At 45.9% G+C, this 20250-nt stretch overlaps 1 protein-coding gene across 9 annotated transcripts in view; it reads left to right on the top strand.

The window, feature by feature from the left end:
- LOC105288140 (kazrin) overlaps window positions 1-20250 on the top strand; it is a 123768-nt gene that overhangs the window by 94136 nt on the left and 9382 nt on the right. For 7 of the 9 annotated variants that reach the window (XM_026973782.1, XM_011354174.2, XM_026973765.1 and 4 more), the window contains 11 exons: window positions 1524-1947; window positions 4081-4452; window positions 4949-5325; window positions 11547-11753; window positions 12058-12448; window positions 13732-13821; window positions 14995-15211; window positions 16656-16923; window positions 17255-17602; window positions 17774-17897; window positions 18182-18326. In XM_026973782.1, the coding sequence (XP_026829583.1) occupies window positions 1524-1947; window positions 4081-4452; window positions 4949-5325; window positions 11547-11753; window positions 12058-12448; window positions 13732-13821; window positions 14995-15211; window positions 16656-16923; window positions 17255-17602; window positions 17774-17897; window positions 18182-18326 (2963 nt within the window). The remainder of the gene's footprint in view (window positions 1-1523; window positions 1948-4080; window positions 4453-4948; window positions 5326-11546; window positions 11754-12057; window positions 12449-13731; window positions 13822-14994; window positions 15212-16655; window positions 16924-17254; window positions 17603-17773; window positions 17898-18181; window positions 18327-20250) is intronic. The other 2 variants (XM_026973763.1, XM_026973771.1) reach the window with 2 other exon arrangements.

Genomic DNA, 20250 nt, shown 5'->3' with positions numbered 1-20250 from the left:
ATACATTATTTTATATATTATGCATAATAGTTATATTCCTGATCAATTTTAATAGTCGAACGTTCACGTTTCAGCTAGGCGCGCAAATTACTACGAAAGCAAATCCCGAATGGTCCTCGAATCAATCCGATACGTTTGAAATTACATCTGCTTGCCCGACGAACCGCACAATTTAGTCAAATTGTTAACAACTGCCAGCACTGTCGACTACCCTGTTCAGTGTCGAAGGTTGAAGGTCACGCTTGACCCGAGTTCAGTTACCGCGGGCGCTTCCGCTCAGTGCACCTAATCGCGAGAGCCATATTATGTCATCGATCTGTCCGAACGTACGCGATTCCGCGATGTCAGTCCGGACGCGGGGAAGTCATCCGTTATTCCGCATGGAGGAATCCTACAGTCATTTGTGTGAATTAGTGTTCCTGGGAATTATACGGACATCCGCACGGATCTCACATTGATCGCCATTAGAATACGTCGCTTTGATTCTGCAGGATGTCGCAGATCGTAATTCCAGAGTCCAACTCGTAATTCGCGCATAATCCCAGCACCACATGCTGAGACTGTTATTTAACGATGTCACATATTAAAGGAGTGTGCGGAGAATCCGGAAAATCTACGGTGTTAAAAGTCTCTCGGTAGAGCTAAGAAATTCTTTTACAACTTAACAAGTCGACGAAGGAAACGTTTCCGCATTAGATGCAGGGGTACGTTGAAGGAAGAAAACTACGGATTTATGTCGCCTGAATCCTTTAACATCTCAATGAAAGGGATTTTTCTCAATTAAAACGTAGCATGAGAGGGAGAAGGAAAATCCGCGCGAATGGCACCGAGATTTTTTCATCGCGTCCCACCCGTTGCTCGCCATCCCCGGATCTCGTAGTTCGGTGAAATAGCGTTTTACTTATCCCGAGAGTTACTTCTGTAATGCAACTGCGAAAGAAATACGGTTCTACGTGTCTCGGGCGTTCTCCCCGCTTCGCAATTTCAGCGATTCGTGCCGCGACTTCGAAGCCGCGATCGCGCGCGAATTCGCGAGCGCAAACTTATGAATAGCACGCGGCGACGTCAGTTGATACCAGTGCGATGTGAACAAGAGTTTTCGCACAATATGCGAGTTGTCGCGAGAACAGGCTTATTAATATTACACGCTCCAGCGAATGAAACTTTTATCTCGTAACAATTCGCTCGTTTCATCCCGTCGCTAACTTTCTGAAAATAACGGACCGCAAAGCGACTGAATAAATCAGATTTTCGTGAACCTGGAGAAATTGTATTTTGCATCCCGCACTCTCAAATATACGCCACTATATCTCAGACATTCAGGATTTTTATAATTCAATACCACGATTAGACGTTAGAAAATAAAAAATGCAGTCGAAGTACTAAGATAAGATCCTGCAGTCGCGAATTTGCAGTTCCAGGTGTGGAATACGTGAGGAGCGTGAGCAGCGTTCTTCTCAGTCTCGTCTCGGTCGTGATGCACTCGAATCCTCCGTAACGGTTTCCACGGTTTTTGCTTGCAGGCAAAATTCCGCGTGATGGTGGAGGAGAACGCAGCGACCGGCGCCCGGCTGGACGGCGAGCTGGAACGCGCTAGGGGTGAGTGCGCCACCCTTCGCGGCGAGTTGCGCGACGTCCGCGGCGCCCTGCCGATTGTGCTGAATAACAACAACGCCGGGGCGGCGGCCGGCAACGGCGGCGCCAACAGCAACAACAATTCCGGTACAGCGACCGGTGCATCCGGCGGCAACGCAAACCCCGGCCAGGAAGTCGAGGTGCAACAACAAGCGCAACAAGAGGACAGCAAGCGGCTGAGCGCCGGCAGCAGCCCGATCGAGAAGAGGAGCTCGGCCAGTGATAAATCGGCTAGTCCCATCGAGAAGAGAACCAGCCCGGTGGACAGGAAGGAAAGGACCAGCCCCATCGATCGGCGAGGCAGCCCTACAGGTGATATAAACCTTTAGATTTGTAATTTTTATTTATTTTGATTTTATTCTTTATAATATTCTTTTTTTATTTTAATCTTTATTTTATATAATAATACGTAACGAGTAGCGAGTGAGTCACATCTCTATATTGCATTTAATGATCATAGCGGGAGAAAATAAATACGTAAATTTATTTTATTTTTATAATTAAATTTTTATAATTAAATGGAAAACGCATAAACAACTGAATCGATAGCGTAAAACGTTGTTTACATTGAATAAAAGGACATTCGCACACGTCTGATCCTCTCGACGAAAGAGGCAGATCCCGAGGGAGCTACCGAGAGGGAGGGACTGAATGTTCAGAGTTTATTTCGCGAAAGTATTTTCATAAAGACGGCTCGGAAATGCGCTTAAGGTGGGCAGAAAGTTATCGACTCCGCGCGAGCTTCAGCTTCAGGATAAGACTTTTTAAGAAGTTGGCGTGAATGAAATTTTAAGACGGCGCGGCGCGCGAATGTTTTTCGCGTTTCCACGTTTATCTTAACTTCCCCGACGAGTTATCCTTTATGCCGCGCAGTTATGTGCTGTTACTTTTATGGCCGGTCATGATTCACGGTTTTCTCCGCGGCTCGAAGCCGGGTTCGCGACCGAGCCTCCTTTAAACTACTTATTGCAGCTTGTAACAGCTCGGTCGCCCCTGACAAACGTTGGAGTCGTTACCCCGTGAAATACAAGAGCATTCCGCATCAATTTGTCCATCTCCACTCGCACGTGAGTTTTCTCTTTTTTTTGAACAGAGTGTTCAATGCAACTGTGCGCTTGAGATTACTTAATGACACATGAATCTTAATTTTTTTCTCTTTTCTTGTTATGACTAAAGTGCTTACAGAAAAATATATTCCTCGGCAGAATTAAATCTTGAAGATTTCAGCGCGTCACGCTAAATATGCAATATTATTGGGTTGTAACATATATTTGTTCAATAACATATATTTGTTTTTTAGTGTTTTTGATAATATGAGTTATAACATAAATTCGTTATTAAAAACACTAAACAAAGGGGACGCATATATGTTACAATCCATTACATTTCAACGCGAGGATCATGTAAATATCAGCGACAGAAGAGCTGCTTGTGAGAGATCACTTACAATACACTACACGTACGTTATGCAACTCGTGTCTACTCTCTCTCTCTCTCTCTCTCTTCTTCGTTTTTTTCTTCTTTCTTCCTTTCCCGTAAAGGAGAGTCACGATTAAGGGAGAGTGATCCGCGTGTGTATGCAGATTCGGGCCGAGTGCATTCGGAATGGACGTCGCCGTGTCGACTCGATCAATCATGCGCTTCACGTAAAGGTATTCGTCGTCGAGATCGCCGGACCGGATCCACCTTATCGAGTAGTGCATCCGTCTCGGGATCGGACGCACGTTCCAATAAAGGCTGGCTTCATTCCAGCGATTTCTCCGCGCGGCAATATAAGTCGTCCGCCGTTTGCTACTCGTCCCTTCTCACCGTAACTCCTCGCGTTCGAGACCTCGACAAGCGTACGTTCCCGAATCGAGTTTCGACGAGCACAAGCCCGTCCAGACTTCGAGGATCGGTGTCGCATCACTTAAAGAGGGCACGGTTTAACTGCAAAATGCACGAATGCGATCGAATTACGTCGCGCTGTAAACTTCAGCCGCTCGCTGAAATTAATTACGCGCTGATTGCAAATGGGCAGTCCTCGTTACCATAAATCCGTCGCGCGGCTAATCGAATAAAGCACACCGGGCCTTATGCGTATGCGCGACACTGATTCAAATGTGATTATAATACAATTTGTGTTATTGGGAAATAAAATTGATGCGTCGTTGAACCGGGCAACGGTGAAAGTTCCTAGCAATTATCGTATTTCATAGTCAAGAGAGAAATTATATCTTATATCTTGAAAAACTTAAAATCTTAAAAAAGAGAAAAAGCTATGTTTTCTGCAGCTATGTAAAGAACTTCAAATTGATACAAAATATAAATATAATCAATACAGAACAAATTTTGCATGAATATTTCACGAATGAACAATTTCTCTTGAATTTCAACATTCTTTCGATATCACAAAATGTTTCATCTCGAAAGAATTTGAGGAACAATCTTTTTCTCATCCGCTAGAGCGAAAAAATGGCTCGCCCTGCCGAAGTCCGAGCGAGAAGGCTCGCCGACCGTGCGCCCCCGCCCTGGAGAAGACGCGGCTGGGTGGATCCGGAGGTAGCGTGGATTCGCGATCGGGTAGCGCCAGTCCGGATCGAGGATCAGCTAACCGGGGTGGCTTCCTGCATCGCGGCAGCAGTGACCGTTCCAGCGTGGAACGGCTCCGAATATCGACCAACCGCGACTCCTTACGATCCAGCAAAGAGATGAACGATCATGATCAGAAGGACGCCGACAAGGATCTGATGGACGGCGATGCACGCGGCGACGAAGACAACGAGCCACCCGGACCAGCGCCGGGTAGCAGGCCAACATCCCCGACTAATTCCCTCGGTGGGTAATTCCAGCATTTAATTATAGACGCGTTTGCCAGCCACCAGCACGACAATCCACCTTCCCCTCGCATTTTGCCTTCTCGGACGGACATGCGCGGATTGCGAGTAGACTGTCGACATGCTCCATGCTTGTGACCACCTGCTGAGGCTACACGGCGCTGCTAAAGCGCTATATCATTCCTGGATACGTAGTCCGTTACGGGTACCCGGATACAAACTGCGGCTTTGTGACAACTCAGCAAGACTCTTTTCCTTCCACGCGGGTGATTTTTCACTCTTGGTGATGGTGCAGAATCGCTTGAGCGCTTGAACTATAACGATAAAGATAGATTTAGGCTTTTCCAGAAGAAATATGTGTAGAACGTGTTTGCAGATTTACGTGGATATATAATACTAGCAAAAATTATGTTAAATTTCTTATCGTTATAATTACAAATTTTCACAGAATTAAATTTATTTTTGATCGATTCTTCATCTTTCTTTTGAACATTCAGGAATTGGCGATCCAGTAGTGGCGTCTAGGTTGTCCAACATTCACGGCGGTGGACACGCGGAACTGGCCAGCACTAGAAGACTGCGACTGGAGAACGAGCGGCTGGTGGCCGAGGTCGCGAGGCTGAGAAGGTTGCTGCTGAGCGGAGCAGCACGGGGTGAGGTCGGTGCCGAGGACGCGGCGATGGAGGAAGAGGCGCGCTTCGTTGCCCTGGAAATGGAGCTGCAGCACGCGAAAGAGGCATTGCAGACTCTGAAGGCCGACCGGAAGCGACTCAAAGCGGAGAAGTTTGACCTGCTCAACCAGATGAAGGCGCTCTATGGTACCCTAGAGGACAAAGAGCGTGAACTCCGCGATTTTATACGGAATTACGAGCAGGTGAGTCGCACGGACACTATAACTTTCGTAATATCTCTCTCGCATGTTCTCGGATGCTTTTCTCAATGACGAATGTCGTTGCGTATGACTTTGAAAAGAGCTACGAAGGAATGACGGGCGCGAGGAGCACGAACGATCAAGTGGCGTTTTACAGCGAGCGTGATTAAACGGCCATTTCGTTCTAACAGAGAATTAAAATGCCGATTTTAATGACACCTTCTCGAAAGAGATATTTCAGTTCGCGCAGAGGGAGGGACATTTATTCTCGAATAAAGAAAAGTGTCCCTTCCCTGTGGGATAGTTATGACGTTAGACTTATTAGACGATAAAGGTTCTGATGGGAAAATTGTTAGGAAGAAAAGTGAAGATATTGGGGAGAGATCCATAAATCTTTCAAGCCCCAACAGAAGAACGCTTTAGAATAAATTTTCCGACGAGTAGATCGTCAATAATAATTAGCGGCGTTTACGAAAATAATTCAGAGCTCGTAAGGATGCAGGATTTAAAGAAGATTTTGTTTTCTCTGGCGCATGTTTCACCTGCATCTTGCATCTGCGTTTGTCATGAGACACGTTAGTTATCTGAAAAAACTCACGGTTCGAATATCTTAACCGTGGTCTTTTTCTACGTTCCACAAACGGAAAGGATGGAAAGTACTTCGAGTGTTCGCTTGCAATTTGCATGTCTTACATCGAAAGATCGATTTTCGATGGCGGCCACGACGATGAATCCAGAAAGACGATGGCTGAAATCGGGAAAAATGAGTGCTCCGCTCTTCGATATTTATGAACGTTGAACTTCCAACATCGCCTAGACACTGTAATTTTCCTTTAGCTCATTTTTTATTACCGATAAAAAGTGTAAAAACATCTGCACGTAAAAAAGTACAGAATCTGAAGTGTGTTCGTTAATGGCGAGTCCATTATAAGACGGTGGATTAAATAAAGTACGTGGAAGATCAAAAACTAAGTGAGAAATAATTCAGCTAAATTGCTCGAATAACATTATTCGCTGAGATATTCAAACGCCCACTTTAGAATGGTCCACTTTCATGGGTTTTTCATGGGTTTTATAATCCCAGGAACGCTTGAAATAGCATTAGGGAAGGAGTGAGCACTCACTACTTTTTTCAGGCTGACGTATTAATTGCCGCCGACATAAAGGTCGACGACGCCGAGCGTGTCGTTGGGATTTATAAATATCTATCTTTCGAAATCATTTCGCTGCACATTCTCCAAACGTTTTGCCATGTAAAAGCAATCATTAGTGATACCGTTAGCGGTCTCTAATTCTGGATTCTTAAATTCTGGCGAAATGGAGTCGCGAAGATAAAAAATCAACTTTGATAACATTGTTCCATCGAAATGTACTCTTTAAATATGTAATCTTCATGAAACAGGCTAGGTGAAGGAACTCAATCTCACCGCTCGGTTTCGTTATCGTAGTTGCATGTCGTTCGATAAAACGCGACGCGATATGACACGACGAACGGCTTGATTATCAAAGTATAACTAAATTTTCTCTTCTCGTTCCTCACTAAAGCGGTGCCAGCTAATGAAAATTGAGAACAACGCGAAACGAGACCGACCGACCAAGGGAACCGCGTCGCGCGGCGGATTTTAATTTCGCCACTAATGCGTCTTTATGAAGCGACGCAGAAATATCGGGGGGCGAGTGAAAAAAGCCCGGGGGTTGAGAGTCACCGTGACAGCGACTCCTGGTGCTGCCATTGTGCGAGGATAGTTAAAAACTTTTTCTACGCGTGATCGGAACCACTCCGGCCGGGGTTAATCAATAATTGACTCGTTCTTAAAACTTCATTACTTCTCATGCGTGGAAAGCGTCGCTCAATAATAATCCGCGCATTGTCAGACATATCAAGATCAATTTTATCGCTGATCTATAGCTGCAAAGTGTTAAAATCACTGGAGATATGATTAGAAAGATTTAACGCATGACCTGGTAAAAAGTCACTTAGCGGCGTTCTGAAGACGCTCCAAGCACATTTTAATTTTCTCGGAACACGTGACGGACGCAAGCGACACAATGCCTGCGCACGCGGTACACGACAGCAATTCTGCCTGTTAAATACTTTCATTAAACTTGCCGGAATTTCTCATTTTGCAGAGAGCGTTATGGCCAAGCCGCTTTCGAGCCGCTTCAATTCCATTAAATGAACAACGGCATCCGCGAGCTGTGTGCGAGTGGTTGCGTTGGTCTCGTTGATCTCTCTGGTGCACAGAGGATGCGTTGGACGCGCGATTTTCCAATTTAGCTTTCAAAAAAAGCGCGATAAAATTGATATGAAAATTTATGGGGATACTCGTCGTGATACCGTGAAGATATACAGGTATATCGTGTCTCGAATTACTTTAGCCATTATTAATCGAGTTTTTCCGGGGCAAGACGTGACAAGCAAAATCGCGGGTAAAGCCATCATTGTCGGAGGAGGCTCAAGAGCCAACTTTGAGAGCGCATCTCGTATCAAGATTGTCCCTCCGGTGTAACGGGGCCACTCGGTCTTAAGCCAATGTGTAACGATGTGCCGAGACAAAGAGGGTGGATGTAGCGAGTCTTTGTCGCTACCGATTGCTATCAACCCCCGAAGTACAAAGACATGGCTCAGCCTCGATTCTCGAAGGGCCCGACGGCGTTATTCCAGTGTCTCGGAAGGCCTACGTAAAACGGGGCACACAGACGCGCAGGATTACGCGAATACAGGGCAAATTGCGCTCCGTCTCTAATGAAATTACTCGCGAGACGAAAATCAAAATACGCAATTAAGGAAAACATCCATTGTGATTTAATTTAACGAGAGAAAGTAATTAAATTGCAATGAATACTGAATGTTTCATATTGCACATCTTGCAAGAACGCGAATTCTCTTGTGAAAGCGAGAAATATAGAGGTTCGCTTTTTTTTAATAACGTGTATATTTTCTTTTTAATATTAAGCATCGCTATGCATATAGCACGATAGAACGAGTTGTTTAAAGAAACAAGCGGTTTTATAACGTGAAGGTACACACGATACGCGATTGCAAATTTATGATAGCTCGCAAAAACGCTTTTCTCTCATGTCGCTGGTGAAATGAAATGGATACATTTCGCGGGTGGAAAGCGCTAAGAATAATTAATACTATTGCTCTGTTGTGCACGAGTGATGCGGGACTGCGGGGAGATCAAAACCGCTATCGCAATGTTAACGATAACGATATTGGCATTTTAATAAAAGTGTTATTACATATGATGTACATCACCTACTAACGTGAAATCTGCTATTAATTAACAAGATCCCGTTTTTGTGTAGTGCTGTTTTGCCGATACAAAAAATATCGAATTTTACAGCTCGCTGAAATGAAAACTTGACAATATTGCGTCAAGCGAAACAACACACAATCCATTACCAAGAAAATACAGAACACAAGAAGAATTTAATTCTGTTGTCGCGTTATTTTATGGAACATTTATCAAAGTTTCTCGTAAATGTGTCAAATCTCAACGATCTGAAAATTATGAAAAAAACAGTTTTTCGCGATATTTCTCGTGTTAATTATTCCTCACATCACATGCAACTGACCATAAAACTTCCAAGGAATGCCATATACACCCGCCGCATGGTATTTCTATCAAAACTAAAGACGATTATTCACTTGCACACGAGCGCAGGTGTGTGATCTCTCAAAGGCTGAAATTTTGTTACCTGCCTGCGAAACGCCTTCTTTACTCGGAGAACGGTTTTTGATGAAAGAATATCAGACCAAGCGGCGGTACACGTGGTACATCACTGACAGTCTCCTTCGCGTCACCGTCCTGGAAGAATACACACGTCGCCTCCGGTTTTACGGCGGTTTTCTCTGTATAAAGCGCACCGTCAATTTTCCGCCGCCGTTATCCCCTTCCCTCCTTGTCGTGCATCCGCCAGCCTTCTTTTTCTCCTTCTGCATAATCCACTTCATCTCTCGCGAGTGCCGCCATATTACTGCGCCTGGTACGCGGGTCTTACGACTTTCTATCCCACGTTGTTCTCAATTTTCTCTTGCCTGACGAAGGAGAAAAGGATTGGTGCCTGGTACTTAATTCCTTAAGATAACACGTGATGTCCTCGCTCGACCGTGGCTCATGGCGGTTTTTATATTTTATATTTTGCTAATTATTTCGATACACACGTCGGTGTACAAGAAAGAATTCGTAATGTTATACTTATCTTTGCGTTTTAATAAATTTAGCAACGCTTTTCGATTCACGTTAAATCCTACAGTGTGTCCCGCCATCGAGTTCAAAGGGTGTTTCTGGCTGCCGTTGATACGCGCAAGCCTACGTGCAATCGCTTTCAGCCCGTCCGGCTTTGTTCGACGTGTTTTCCAGTCTTTCCTGTTTATCATACCTCGACGATGCGCTTATAAAACGCTGACGGAATTACCTGCTGGTTGCTCAGGCTTCCAAACTGCTTAGGTTTTTCCGTTGCATCGCGTCACGACGGAAAATTGCGGACGTTTATCCGTAAATTTACGTGCAGTAGCCTGTTTCCAAGGAATTTAATATACTTAAGTACTTTACGAACGTTTATGAAAGCAACGGTCTCGCTAAAATTATACTAGAGGAGCTTCAGGACAAGAGTCCTGATAAAAAAGGCTTCCTCAAATTCCTCTTCATCTACATGAAGCTTATTATAAAGTGCTCGCTGCAATTTTCTAAAGTAATCAATTAGCGACGCGCGCGTTGCATCGTGTCTGATATAACAAATTTATTATAACGATAAAAAAAAGTGTAGCACGATGAACGAGCAAAATTTCTTCTATCGAATTCCCCCGGAAGACTAGACAGCGGTTTCCGCGCGAATTTCGCGCGTCCATCACGCTTTGAGCGGTGCAATTATATCGGATAACGAGGAACTTTGCGCCTCTGGCCGGAATAGCACGCAACAGTTTTTGAGGATGAAACTACGACGTGCTAACAGCCGACGCTCGGGTGATCCGCACCGCCAGTAATAACCGTGTTCCCGCAAAGTTTAGCCGATACACCTTGCTGCAACACCTGTTATACGTACGACAGAGTTACTTGCGCTCGAGGGAGAGATAAGTGGATTAACTTTGCCGATATCATCGACATAGTGGCTAATACATGTATGTGTGTACGTAGATGTGTGTAAACCTCGTGACTGTTCGCGCGCTAAAATATAATCGCTTCCTTCGCGGTCGAAAGATCGAATTATCGGACTTAATCGGGCGAAACATCCGAGGCGCAGCTCGTTCGTCAAACGCGATTACGATTATAATTAATTAATGTAAAGGTCCGGTGGCGAAAATCAATTTACTAATAATATCGGAATCCTAAATCTGACTCGCGTGATGGAAATCGAGGACACTCGAGTTCAGCGTAAGGGACACCATCAATTTCCATACGCGACACGTACACGGTAAAAATCGACGTAATTCTAATTTCTCGTAAATATTAAATGCATCATTGAAAAGTACTTTTGCATCGTTTATCCGATAGTGTCAATTACTGCACTTAATTGTACGTTATGTTACGTTCGCCGGGTATTAATTATGCCTGCAGCACGAGACGGAATTATCGATGGGGAACGTCAATCACGAGGCCGTGTCACGCATATCAAAGATCCGGAGCGCGCGTCTCGAGTGTCCTCCCAGTCCGTTTTCCACTCCGGGGACATGCTCGAGATAACATGCTGCACGAAACAATTTCGCTAGCAACAGTTGACATTTTCATAAATATCAGCCGGATATTTGTTCTCGAATTTTGGTTTGATTTCCCAATGGCTATTTGCATCAGGCGCTGTTATTAGTTTGCCTGCTGTTCCGGCGAAATCAATGCCCGCGAGCCAGTGAGGCTCGTTGAAACGATTTCGTCAAATATCGATCATTATCTTGAGCTTCCGTGCGATCTGACAGGCTTCTAATTATTAACTCGTACCGTATTGCGCAAACGCGCGCGGAAACGTTTTGCAATATCCTGCATCGTACTGCCGCAACGATTATATTATCCGAAATGAAAATAAACATTTTTACACCATGTAACTTCTCCTCGTTTCGCGTTAATCCGCACGATCCATATCGATCAGGATCCGTGGTTTGCCACTTGTTCGCTCTGCTCGCCGTGTATTTTTACATCGTTTCGCGCATGCTGCGGTGAAAATGGTGAAGGTTCTGGGGGTGGAGTTACTGCCCGGACATGGGTCCCTTTGACCGTTGATTGCAGCGGATGCGGGAGAACGAGGTGACCCTGGGACGTCTTCAGCAGCAAGGAGCCGGCATGCCATCGGAGGAACGTGAACGTGAAAGAGAGAGAGAACGCTGGAGCCTACTAAGGGCGGCGAGGGATGAGGCCGATCGAAGTTTGAGCCTCGCGGCTAGTTTAGCCGACAAAGAGGCCGCCCTCTCGCACGCACACGCGACCATAAAAGAGGTGAGCCCCCCAGGTTCATGAAACACATGCATAATTCTCAAGCCGATTTAATGAATCCGAAACCGCTGGCTCGGTTCAACAGTTTTCAGAGGAAAATTTCCTCTTTCAGAAATATCAGTAAACGTAAAAACCACGATTTAAAAAATAATACTTAAATTTAAAAATTATAATAATTAGAAATCACTTAAATTTAGACGAATGTTTCAAAACGGACTACCAGCATTTGACAAAATAAATATTCTACTCTTTTTTGAGTCTCTCATCATCTGAATCATTGTAATGATTCCTTCTTCATTATTTGCAGCTGCAACGTCAGCTGGTGGAGCGCGGCGGCGGGGGCGGAATCTGCCTGAGTGATCAGGAGTCCCTAGTGTCGTTTCCTCGTGGTAGCGTGAACGGCGCCGCGACTCCCGGTGCCGGCAGCAGCAGCGGGGGTGGTGGCGGCGGTGGCGTCGGAGGCGGCAGTGGTTGCGGCATCATCCCTCATGTAAACTCTCAACCACCTTTGGGCACGACCGAGCTCGGCGTGTCCGTGGGTAACGTCGGCGGGGTCGCAGGGGCGGGAGGATCCTCCGGGGGCCAGGCCGGCGATCGCGGCAGCTGCAGTGCTGACAGCGGCGTCCGCGGCTCCAGCGATCGCGAGAGTGGGGGTGCAACGAGTGTCGGCGGAAATCTCTCAGACTCGACGACGGACGGTAAGCGTCGCTTTGATAGCGCTGTCCTCCCTGCGTCACGTTACGTCCACGTAGACGTAGACATTAGATAGGATGTGACACTGGGCAAAAGTAGAGAAGAAAGTGCAAAAAGCAAAGTTGGAAAGAAGCGTAAATGTAGACAATGTTGATTTTAACAAAAATGCTAATACTTGTAGCGTTTTTATATCAGAAAATATAATAGATAATTTAATATGAATTTCGCGCAGGAAACGCCGCCCATGCGATAACGCAAGCACATTTTTGAGGAGCACACTGGTCCATCTAGCATTACTATTAATCACAATCGAAGTGACACCCGCTTAGGAGATAACGACTCTGGCGTTTAAACGCAACGAGCTCTAAGATTAATCGTCTAGTTTGAAGGAATTGCAGTGGGTGCACATCCGGCTAAGTACCGGTTTGAAAAAATAGTCAGGCGGCATCCGTTGCTTGCGAATGTTAATCGAATGTAGGTGGTGGCGGCGGTTTAATCGGGCACGCTTCCTTCATGTATTATTCAGCCAATCACCGTGCCGTTACATCGAAACGGTTTGATCGATTGAGTTTCCGGCAAACACCGCGCGGTCACTAGACAGAATAGAAGCTTCAGGCATGATTTTGACAGGGGATGAACTTTGAACGCGTGAAAGTACTCTCCATTTCCAAAATTGCTCAAACTCTTGTGTCAAGTTACATTATTATCATTGATGTTGATTGGTGTAATTATTATTAATTGATCTAAAATTGTATACCTCAATTGGATAAATTTCTATCATCAATTAAATTAGACACTTAGCGTAGGCTCAATAAAATCTCTTCGAGTCTCCTCCAGTTCTTCGGGACAGCTGCTAATCCAGCGAGGAATTAAAAATTAATTAGTCGATTAAACATTATACCGCGCGCGAAGTTATCAATTAAAACTTTCCTGTTAGCCGACAGAGATTTTCGCTAATGGCCGCGATCCGTTATCCGCCGCGCAAAAAGTCAAGCGTCAAGCTACTTTGCACTTTCCAACATCGCGATGTGCCCGCCTTCTTCTGTCCCACTTTCGGTGGCGACGCGGTCCCGCATTATCTCCGTCACGTGAGGAACGTAAGGGCGATGCTGCAACATAAAGAACACAAGCTCGCCGACGGCGACCTCAAGGGAAGCTCGTTCTTGACAGCCAGCCCACCACGACACAACGAGGGCGAGGTCCGCGTGTCGGGTCCCCGCTCGACCCTCCCCTCTCGCACTTTCCTCCCTTCACTTGGAATTGATGTCCTTTATATATTTCCGCGCAGGCACGCCGACAATTACGGTCGAGGGCAGCGGTCTCGACATGGACAGCATCTCCGTGGTATCCTCCGTAGCACCACCCCACATATACCAATGTAAGTGTCCAAGAGCATAAATCACTGATCGTCGTCACCTCCCTTGTCACTCGGCGCCGTCCCTGTCCCGATCCCTCGCGTCTTATCATCATGTGTTCCCTTTGCTGCTTCTCTCTGTGTGTGTTCTCTCCTTTCCTCCTCTGATGCCATTCTCTCGCGTCTGCGATCACAGGGTGGCCGGTTCGATCGGCGACCGATCGATCGATCGTTATCGCCGGAACGCACGGGGATTAATTAAGTTCGTAATCGCCGTACAACGGCCATCACGGATAATTACACGTTAAAATATTTTTATAATCGGCAATCTCCATCGACGCCCTTTCAAGTTTTCGGATCTCCAAAACTCTCTGGAATCGGGCGAGAATCCAAAAAATCGAACGGCACGATTGTTATCGTGTTCTGGTCACCCTGTATTCATTTCTCTCTCTCTCTTTCTCTTTTTATGTGTGTGTAAGCGTACGCCTTACCGCGAATCCGTAAGGGATCGAGGGCACTTGCCGAATAAATCATCGCTCCTCTCGGCGCGTAAAAGCCTAACTGGTGTCCCCAAGGATGTGTCCCCGATACGAACGAGCTCCTGCCTGCTACATGGCCCGAATGCATGCGCATGCACATACCGTAAACCTGACGGATGACAAGAACGAGCTGCGTCTACGATAAGGACCTTTTGCACACGAGCAGGATCGCTGCACGACGCGCTGTGTGTTCTTTATGTGACTTGCATCGATTATACCTCTTCCCGCTGTGTCGTCAAACAGGGTGCTGTCCAGTTTGCCGATGCTCGAAGATCCGAGATTCCCGCGTCTAAGCTATAAAAGGCAACTCTTCATATCAATATTCGAAAGCGACACGCACGAACGTCATTAACAGCTTATCGATCTCGCCTCTTTTAACTTTGATCAATTACTGATTAATTTAATGTCGATCATGTTTTTTCCTGTTTTATGCATTCCTTTTTTTGATGCGATAAAGTATCTTCACTCATCAGCGATATTTGCGCAGTCATGAAATAATTCATCGTTTATCGCAGTTTCATCTCAAGCAGACCTTTTACTGCGATCCTCCGCATATCTCGCCACATCTCTCTGCGATCTATTTCTATCATTCTCCCTGTCTTCGTTCATCCAGGCGTGCGTTCCGAGGAATGCGACGCTCAATCTCGTCTGCTTTCAGCCGCGACCACGCCGAAAGATTGCAGCCCCACGCTGTCGCCCCTGAACGCGTTCTCCAGGTCCATGGACAACTCCTCTCTATCACGATCGGTCGAGCAGCTATCCAGCCCGCTGGAATCCGAGCCGAGGAGGAACAAGCAGCCACCACCTGTCGTCGCACCTGCCGCGCATTCGCGATCGTCCGCCACTCGTGGCGGCACATGGGGATCCATTTCAAGGTAAGGAGGTCGTCCCGTTAAGGGAACGTCAGGCATTTCACTGCGCAACGTTGCGAATTGCTTGTCTTAAAACCGGTAGGCTGTGTCCAAAAATATTTTATTTTTTATATAATTATATCACGATTATATAGCTATGTGCTGCATTTGCGATACGTTACTTCTCGTTATTATGATTATCCTTCATACAGTTGTTCAGAGTTTCTCTTCATTGTTCATAAGGATAATGATTGTGCATTTAATTGTGCGAAACATCGATTTCTATTTAGCTGGTTGCGCAAACATTTAATCGCAATTATCGCGATCGGGCAACGAACGAGGTGTATTTTATACAAATGTAAATGTGAAAGTCCCGTTCACCACGAGTTATTTACGCGTAACGCAGACGGAGCAAAATAACCGGCTCGGCGGATTAAACAGCACCGAAAGATCCGTTGACGAGCCACGCTATGGATGGTAATATACAGAGTCGTACATGTATACAGCTGCTGTGCAGCGCGATTCATTCGCGCGACGAATGGTGAATGGTTTTACAAGCGGCGCGGCTAGTTCATTGATTTTTCAGTCTCGTGCTTCAGGCCGCTCGCATGTAACAGCTGGTACACCGCCGGCATTTTTGTGCTTTGACTCTCCGTATTACTTCACAGCATGGTATGCGATTACCACGCGAGTCTTACTCGCTAACAATGTACAAACGAGCGAAATGAGTTCGTAACACGATAAAAGGAAAGTCGCAACTTCGGGACGACGTCGCCGAGTGGAGAGACAGGCTGTAGATTCGTGCGCCGTGGAAAAATCGTGTTACAAAGGACGCCGTTCTATAAAATAGCTTCGTGTAACAAGACGACTTTTCCGAGACGCGAGAAACACATCGATTTTTCAATCACATCCATTTGGATAACGTAGCCAGCCAGTTGTGTGTGTGTGTGTGTGTGTGTGCGTGCGTGCGTGCGCGTGGCGGTGAAGCTTTTATCCCTATGCCATTTGCGATGTGATTTTACTCTAAATGATGGATGATACCGTCCGGCTCTTTAGCTGTAGAACAGAGTACCGTATAGGAATCTCGTAAGCTTCCATTATACCACCTGCCGAGCTGGCAATACGACGAGACACGGAAGGTATCAGATTTATCTCTATCCCAAGAAAATCTAGTTTCCTTCGTACTCTTTTCTTTTTAATTATATTTGAAATCATTCTGAATTTACATAAACATATAAGTTTATCATCTGTATTATTATATAATTACATAATTGTAATTATAAATAAAATTATTTAAAAAATATAATTATATTTATTTATGCATTCTAAAATTTTCAATGAGAAAGATTTATTTTTTACGGCAGATATTACCACAAAATATATATTCTCGATTATTGTAGATATTATATTATAGATGGAATATGTTATATCGATACACAAGAGCGGATCATGTTCTTCCTTTCGGTAGAGTGTTTGCGCGTTCGCGACATCGGAAGACGGCAAACAGTTCCAGCAGCGGAGGCGGCGGCAACGAGGGATCCGAAGGCTTTGATCCATATCGATCGTGGTCACCGCTCACCGAGGAGGGTTATGCTGAGAAGCTCCGTTTACTCAGAGAAGCGGCCTCCGTGCCCATGGAACGATGGCGGGCACCTACCGTTTTAGCTTGGCTGGAGGTGGCTCTAGGGATGCCGCAGTACGGTCTGCGATGCGCTGAAAACGTTAAATCGGGCAAGGTAAAGGATTCGTCACCTTCAGCTTTACTAACGTGTCCTTTGAACCCGTCCAACCTGTTAACGTGATTACAGAAAGCGTAATCACCGAAAACTTGAACACTTTGCATCCAGTAACCAAGATTGGTCTTTGAATTCTTTTATTTAAATTAATTTATGTAAAATTCACGTTTCTTTCAGAAAATAAATGTTCTTTTGAAAACAATGACCATTGAAGAAGCATCTGGAATGACGTTAAGTCGTTGATATTAACACTTTATCTTTAAAATCTTTTCTCTTCAGCAACAGTCTGCTCAATTAACCTGATCAGTTAATTGTAACTCGCTGCTCGCAGGTTCTACTCGAGTTGAGCGACGCCGAATTAGAGGCCGGCTTAGGCGTGACACATCCGCTTCACCGGAAGAAGCTGCGCCTAGCCATCGAGGAACATCGGCATCCAGGTCACATACGGTACCCCTGCATCGCCCAGCTCGGTCACACCTGGGTAAGCTCTGAGTGGTTGCCGGATCTCGGTCTGGCACAATACTCGGAGAGCTTCGCCACAAATATGGTGGACGCGCGCATGCTGGATCATCTTAGCAAGAAAGAGCTTGAGAAACTGCTCGGTGTCACGAGGAAGTTTCATCAGGCTAGCATCGTCCACGGTATCCATTTGCTACGGATGTTGAATTACGACCGACAGGTGAGTGAATTCGTGTTACCGACTAAAATAACGACGAAATCTTGTTATGTCAGAAGCACACGTGAGCGCTGCTCGCTTTGCCAGTTTTCGATTCCCGATCGGGATTAATTAAGCGGTGTAATTGCGAGCGAATAATACCACTAAAGAGACGACGTCGTGCTTCTGTGACAGGCGCTCGCCGTCAGGAGACACCAATGCGATCAGATTGACACGGATCCTTTGGTCTGGACGAATCAAAGGTTCATTCGGTGGGCAAAAAATATCGATCTCACGGAATACGCCGAGAATCTGAAAGGTACGACGTGATTTCGGTGAACGAGTTCCAAGAGCAATCTCAAATCTAAAATATCGCGAGTTCTCCCACGATTGGAAACCCACGAAATCTCTTTCAATGCACGATTCCTCCGAGTAGAATCCATCGCACGACAATCGTATTTTTGAATATACGACATATAGTTTTTCAATAGAAAATAGAAACGTGCTAAAGTGCTAAAGAGCCGACCTTTCACCTTTAAGTGCGGCATTACCTGCACGAGATATCGCGATCAATTTTTAACAAGAATAAACTGTTTTCCGCAGACTCAGGTGTACACGGTGCCCTAGTCGTGTTGGAGCCTTCGTTCACCGGCGACACCATGGCCACCGCTTTGGGCATACCACCGGCCAAGCATATGATCAGACGACACCTCACCGCCGAATTAGAAGCGCTCGTTCTGCCAGCAAGGTACTCAGTCTACTGTCATCCAGAGGCGACACTGGACAACGCTCATTAATCGGTTACTGACGTCGTTGCTCTCGTCATCAACGAGACCCCGACGTCTTCGGAACGCTGATCGCCATCCGCGAACCCGCGTTTGAACGTTCCTCGCCTCGAAGGAGCCTCCTCGGAGCGCCACGGGAACCCAATGCAATTTCAAGACTCTCTCGAAGTCACTCGAAGTTGCATATCGTCTTTGACCTACTTTCACCGCGCTTTGTATGCAAGAAAAGACAAATATACGTACGCCTTATATATAAACATCTTGTGTTGAGTCACGCGCAAAATTAACGTATCTCTTGAGACTCACGATGACGATACCACTTGAAAATATCGTCCGTTTACGAAATGAAGGGACTTGTTTGGCCAGCTCTGCATGCTCAGCAATATCGCTGAGAGCGTTTCTCGGTAGGAGCGTTATTCACTGCCCTTCAGTTTAACACGCGTTAGTCGAAACTGACAAGTGTATGATAGATGCTTTATCTCTCGATCAATCGCGAAATATCTCGATTATGAGATATCGAGAAATATCTCGGGATAGTTAAGTAAAATGCAATAAAACAGAACCAAGCTTTTCTTTACGTTTATCGTAAAAACGTCGTGTAAAGGCGCTCTCTGAAGGCTCCGCTCGAGGCAGGAACCAGGCAAGAACGGAGGGATGAAATCGTATTTACAATCGTTTCGCCGTCTCATCCCCCGATGCTGTCGTATGTTCAACGATACTCTCGGAAACGGAAGCAGCAGCTGCAAGTTGTAAAAGCAACGAACGACGCGTCACGCTGGACTCCGCGTCCAGGTCCAGGTCACGCGTGACGGCCGCTTAAGATCCTCGAATGACGTCACAAGTTGTGCTCGACTCGCGACTCCACGTCTTCGGTCCTTACGGCGATCGAAGCAACGGAAGCACTTTCAACTCGAGCATCGTCAATTATTTGTTTACGGGAAAGCATCGCGTGCGTGGACGTATAGTCGGAACAGCGCTTTCTCTTGATCTCTCGATCCAAGAATCGCTTCAGGAGGAACCGGAAGAACGAAGGACGCCTTGCCGGAAAGTTCGCGGGAACCATAAGGCGAACCTTGTCGGCCTTATTCTCATGTACATCGTTTCTTCGTCGCGTGCGGTCGATACTCGCGTTTCATATCGTAAAATAGCCCGGATCGTTAGCCCGGAGAGAGAGAAAGAGAGCGAGTGAGAAAATTGTTACTGTATAGTCGCTGGTAATCGATAGACAGCTACTTTTCCAGAATTTCTACGAGTAAAATTAGTTACCGCGTAAGAGGCGTGTCTCCGTGAACTTCCGCAGGAAGTAATCGCTAATTCGTAATCGACAAAAACGTAATTCAAAACCGCGTTGCTAAGGAATCGTCGAGAGGAGGCTGTAAATATTCCGAAAACCGGCTCGAAAACGGAGGATCTGAAGGGAGTACAATTTTCATCTGGATTTTATGCTACTTTTCCAATATGCGCAAACGATTATTAGTCGCTTTGCAAGAAAACGCAGGTCGAGGCCAGGCTGTATAGAATCTTTAAAAATTGCAAGAAAAGTCCTCGATGATATCTACTAGATTATTAAGCGGTACTTGAGTGGCTACTGACACGGCCTCGCTTTAGCTTCACTGCGGGTGAAATATGTAATACGTCGAGCGATTAAAATTAAGCTGAAACGTGGACTCCCTTGCGGCGTAGCTAGCTATATAGGTACGAGCAAAACTGCGCCCGCTCGGCGACTCCGAGCGACTCGAGCGGCCGCAATCGGCCATCGAGCTTGTCGCGGTCGGGCGCGTCGCAAATGATAACTCGTAGTCTTAAAATACACATGCCATACCTGGATATATCGGGCACATACACACACGTAAATACAGTACAGTTACAGCCTTGACATATAATGTA

The sequence above is a fragment of the Ooceraea biroi genome, chromosome 1 (assembly GCF_003672135.1).
Source record: "Ooceraea biroi isolate clonal line C1 chromosome 1, Obir_v5.4, whole genome shotgun sequence".
Taxonomy (NCBI): Eukaryota; Metazoa; Arthropoda; class Insecta; order Hymenoptera; family Formicidae; genus Ooceraea; species Ooceraea biroi.
This window is presented reverse-complemented; position numbering and strand designations above follow the sequence as displayed.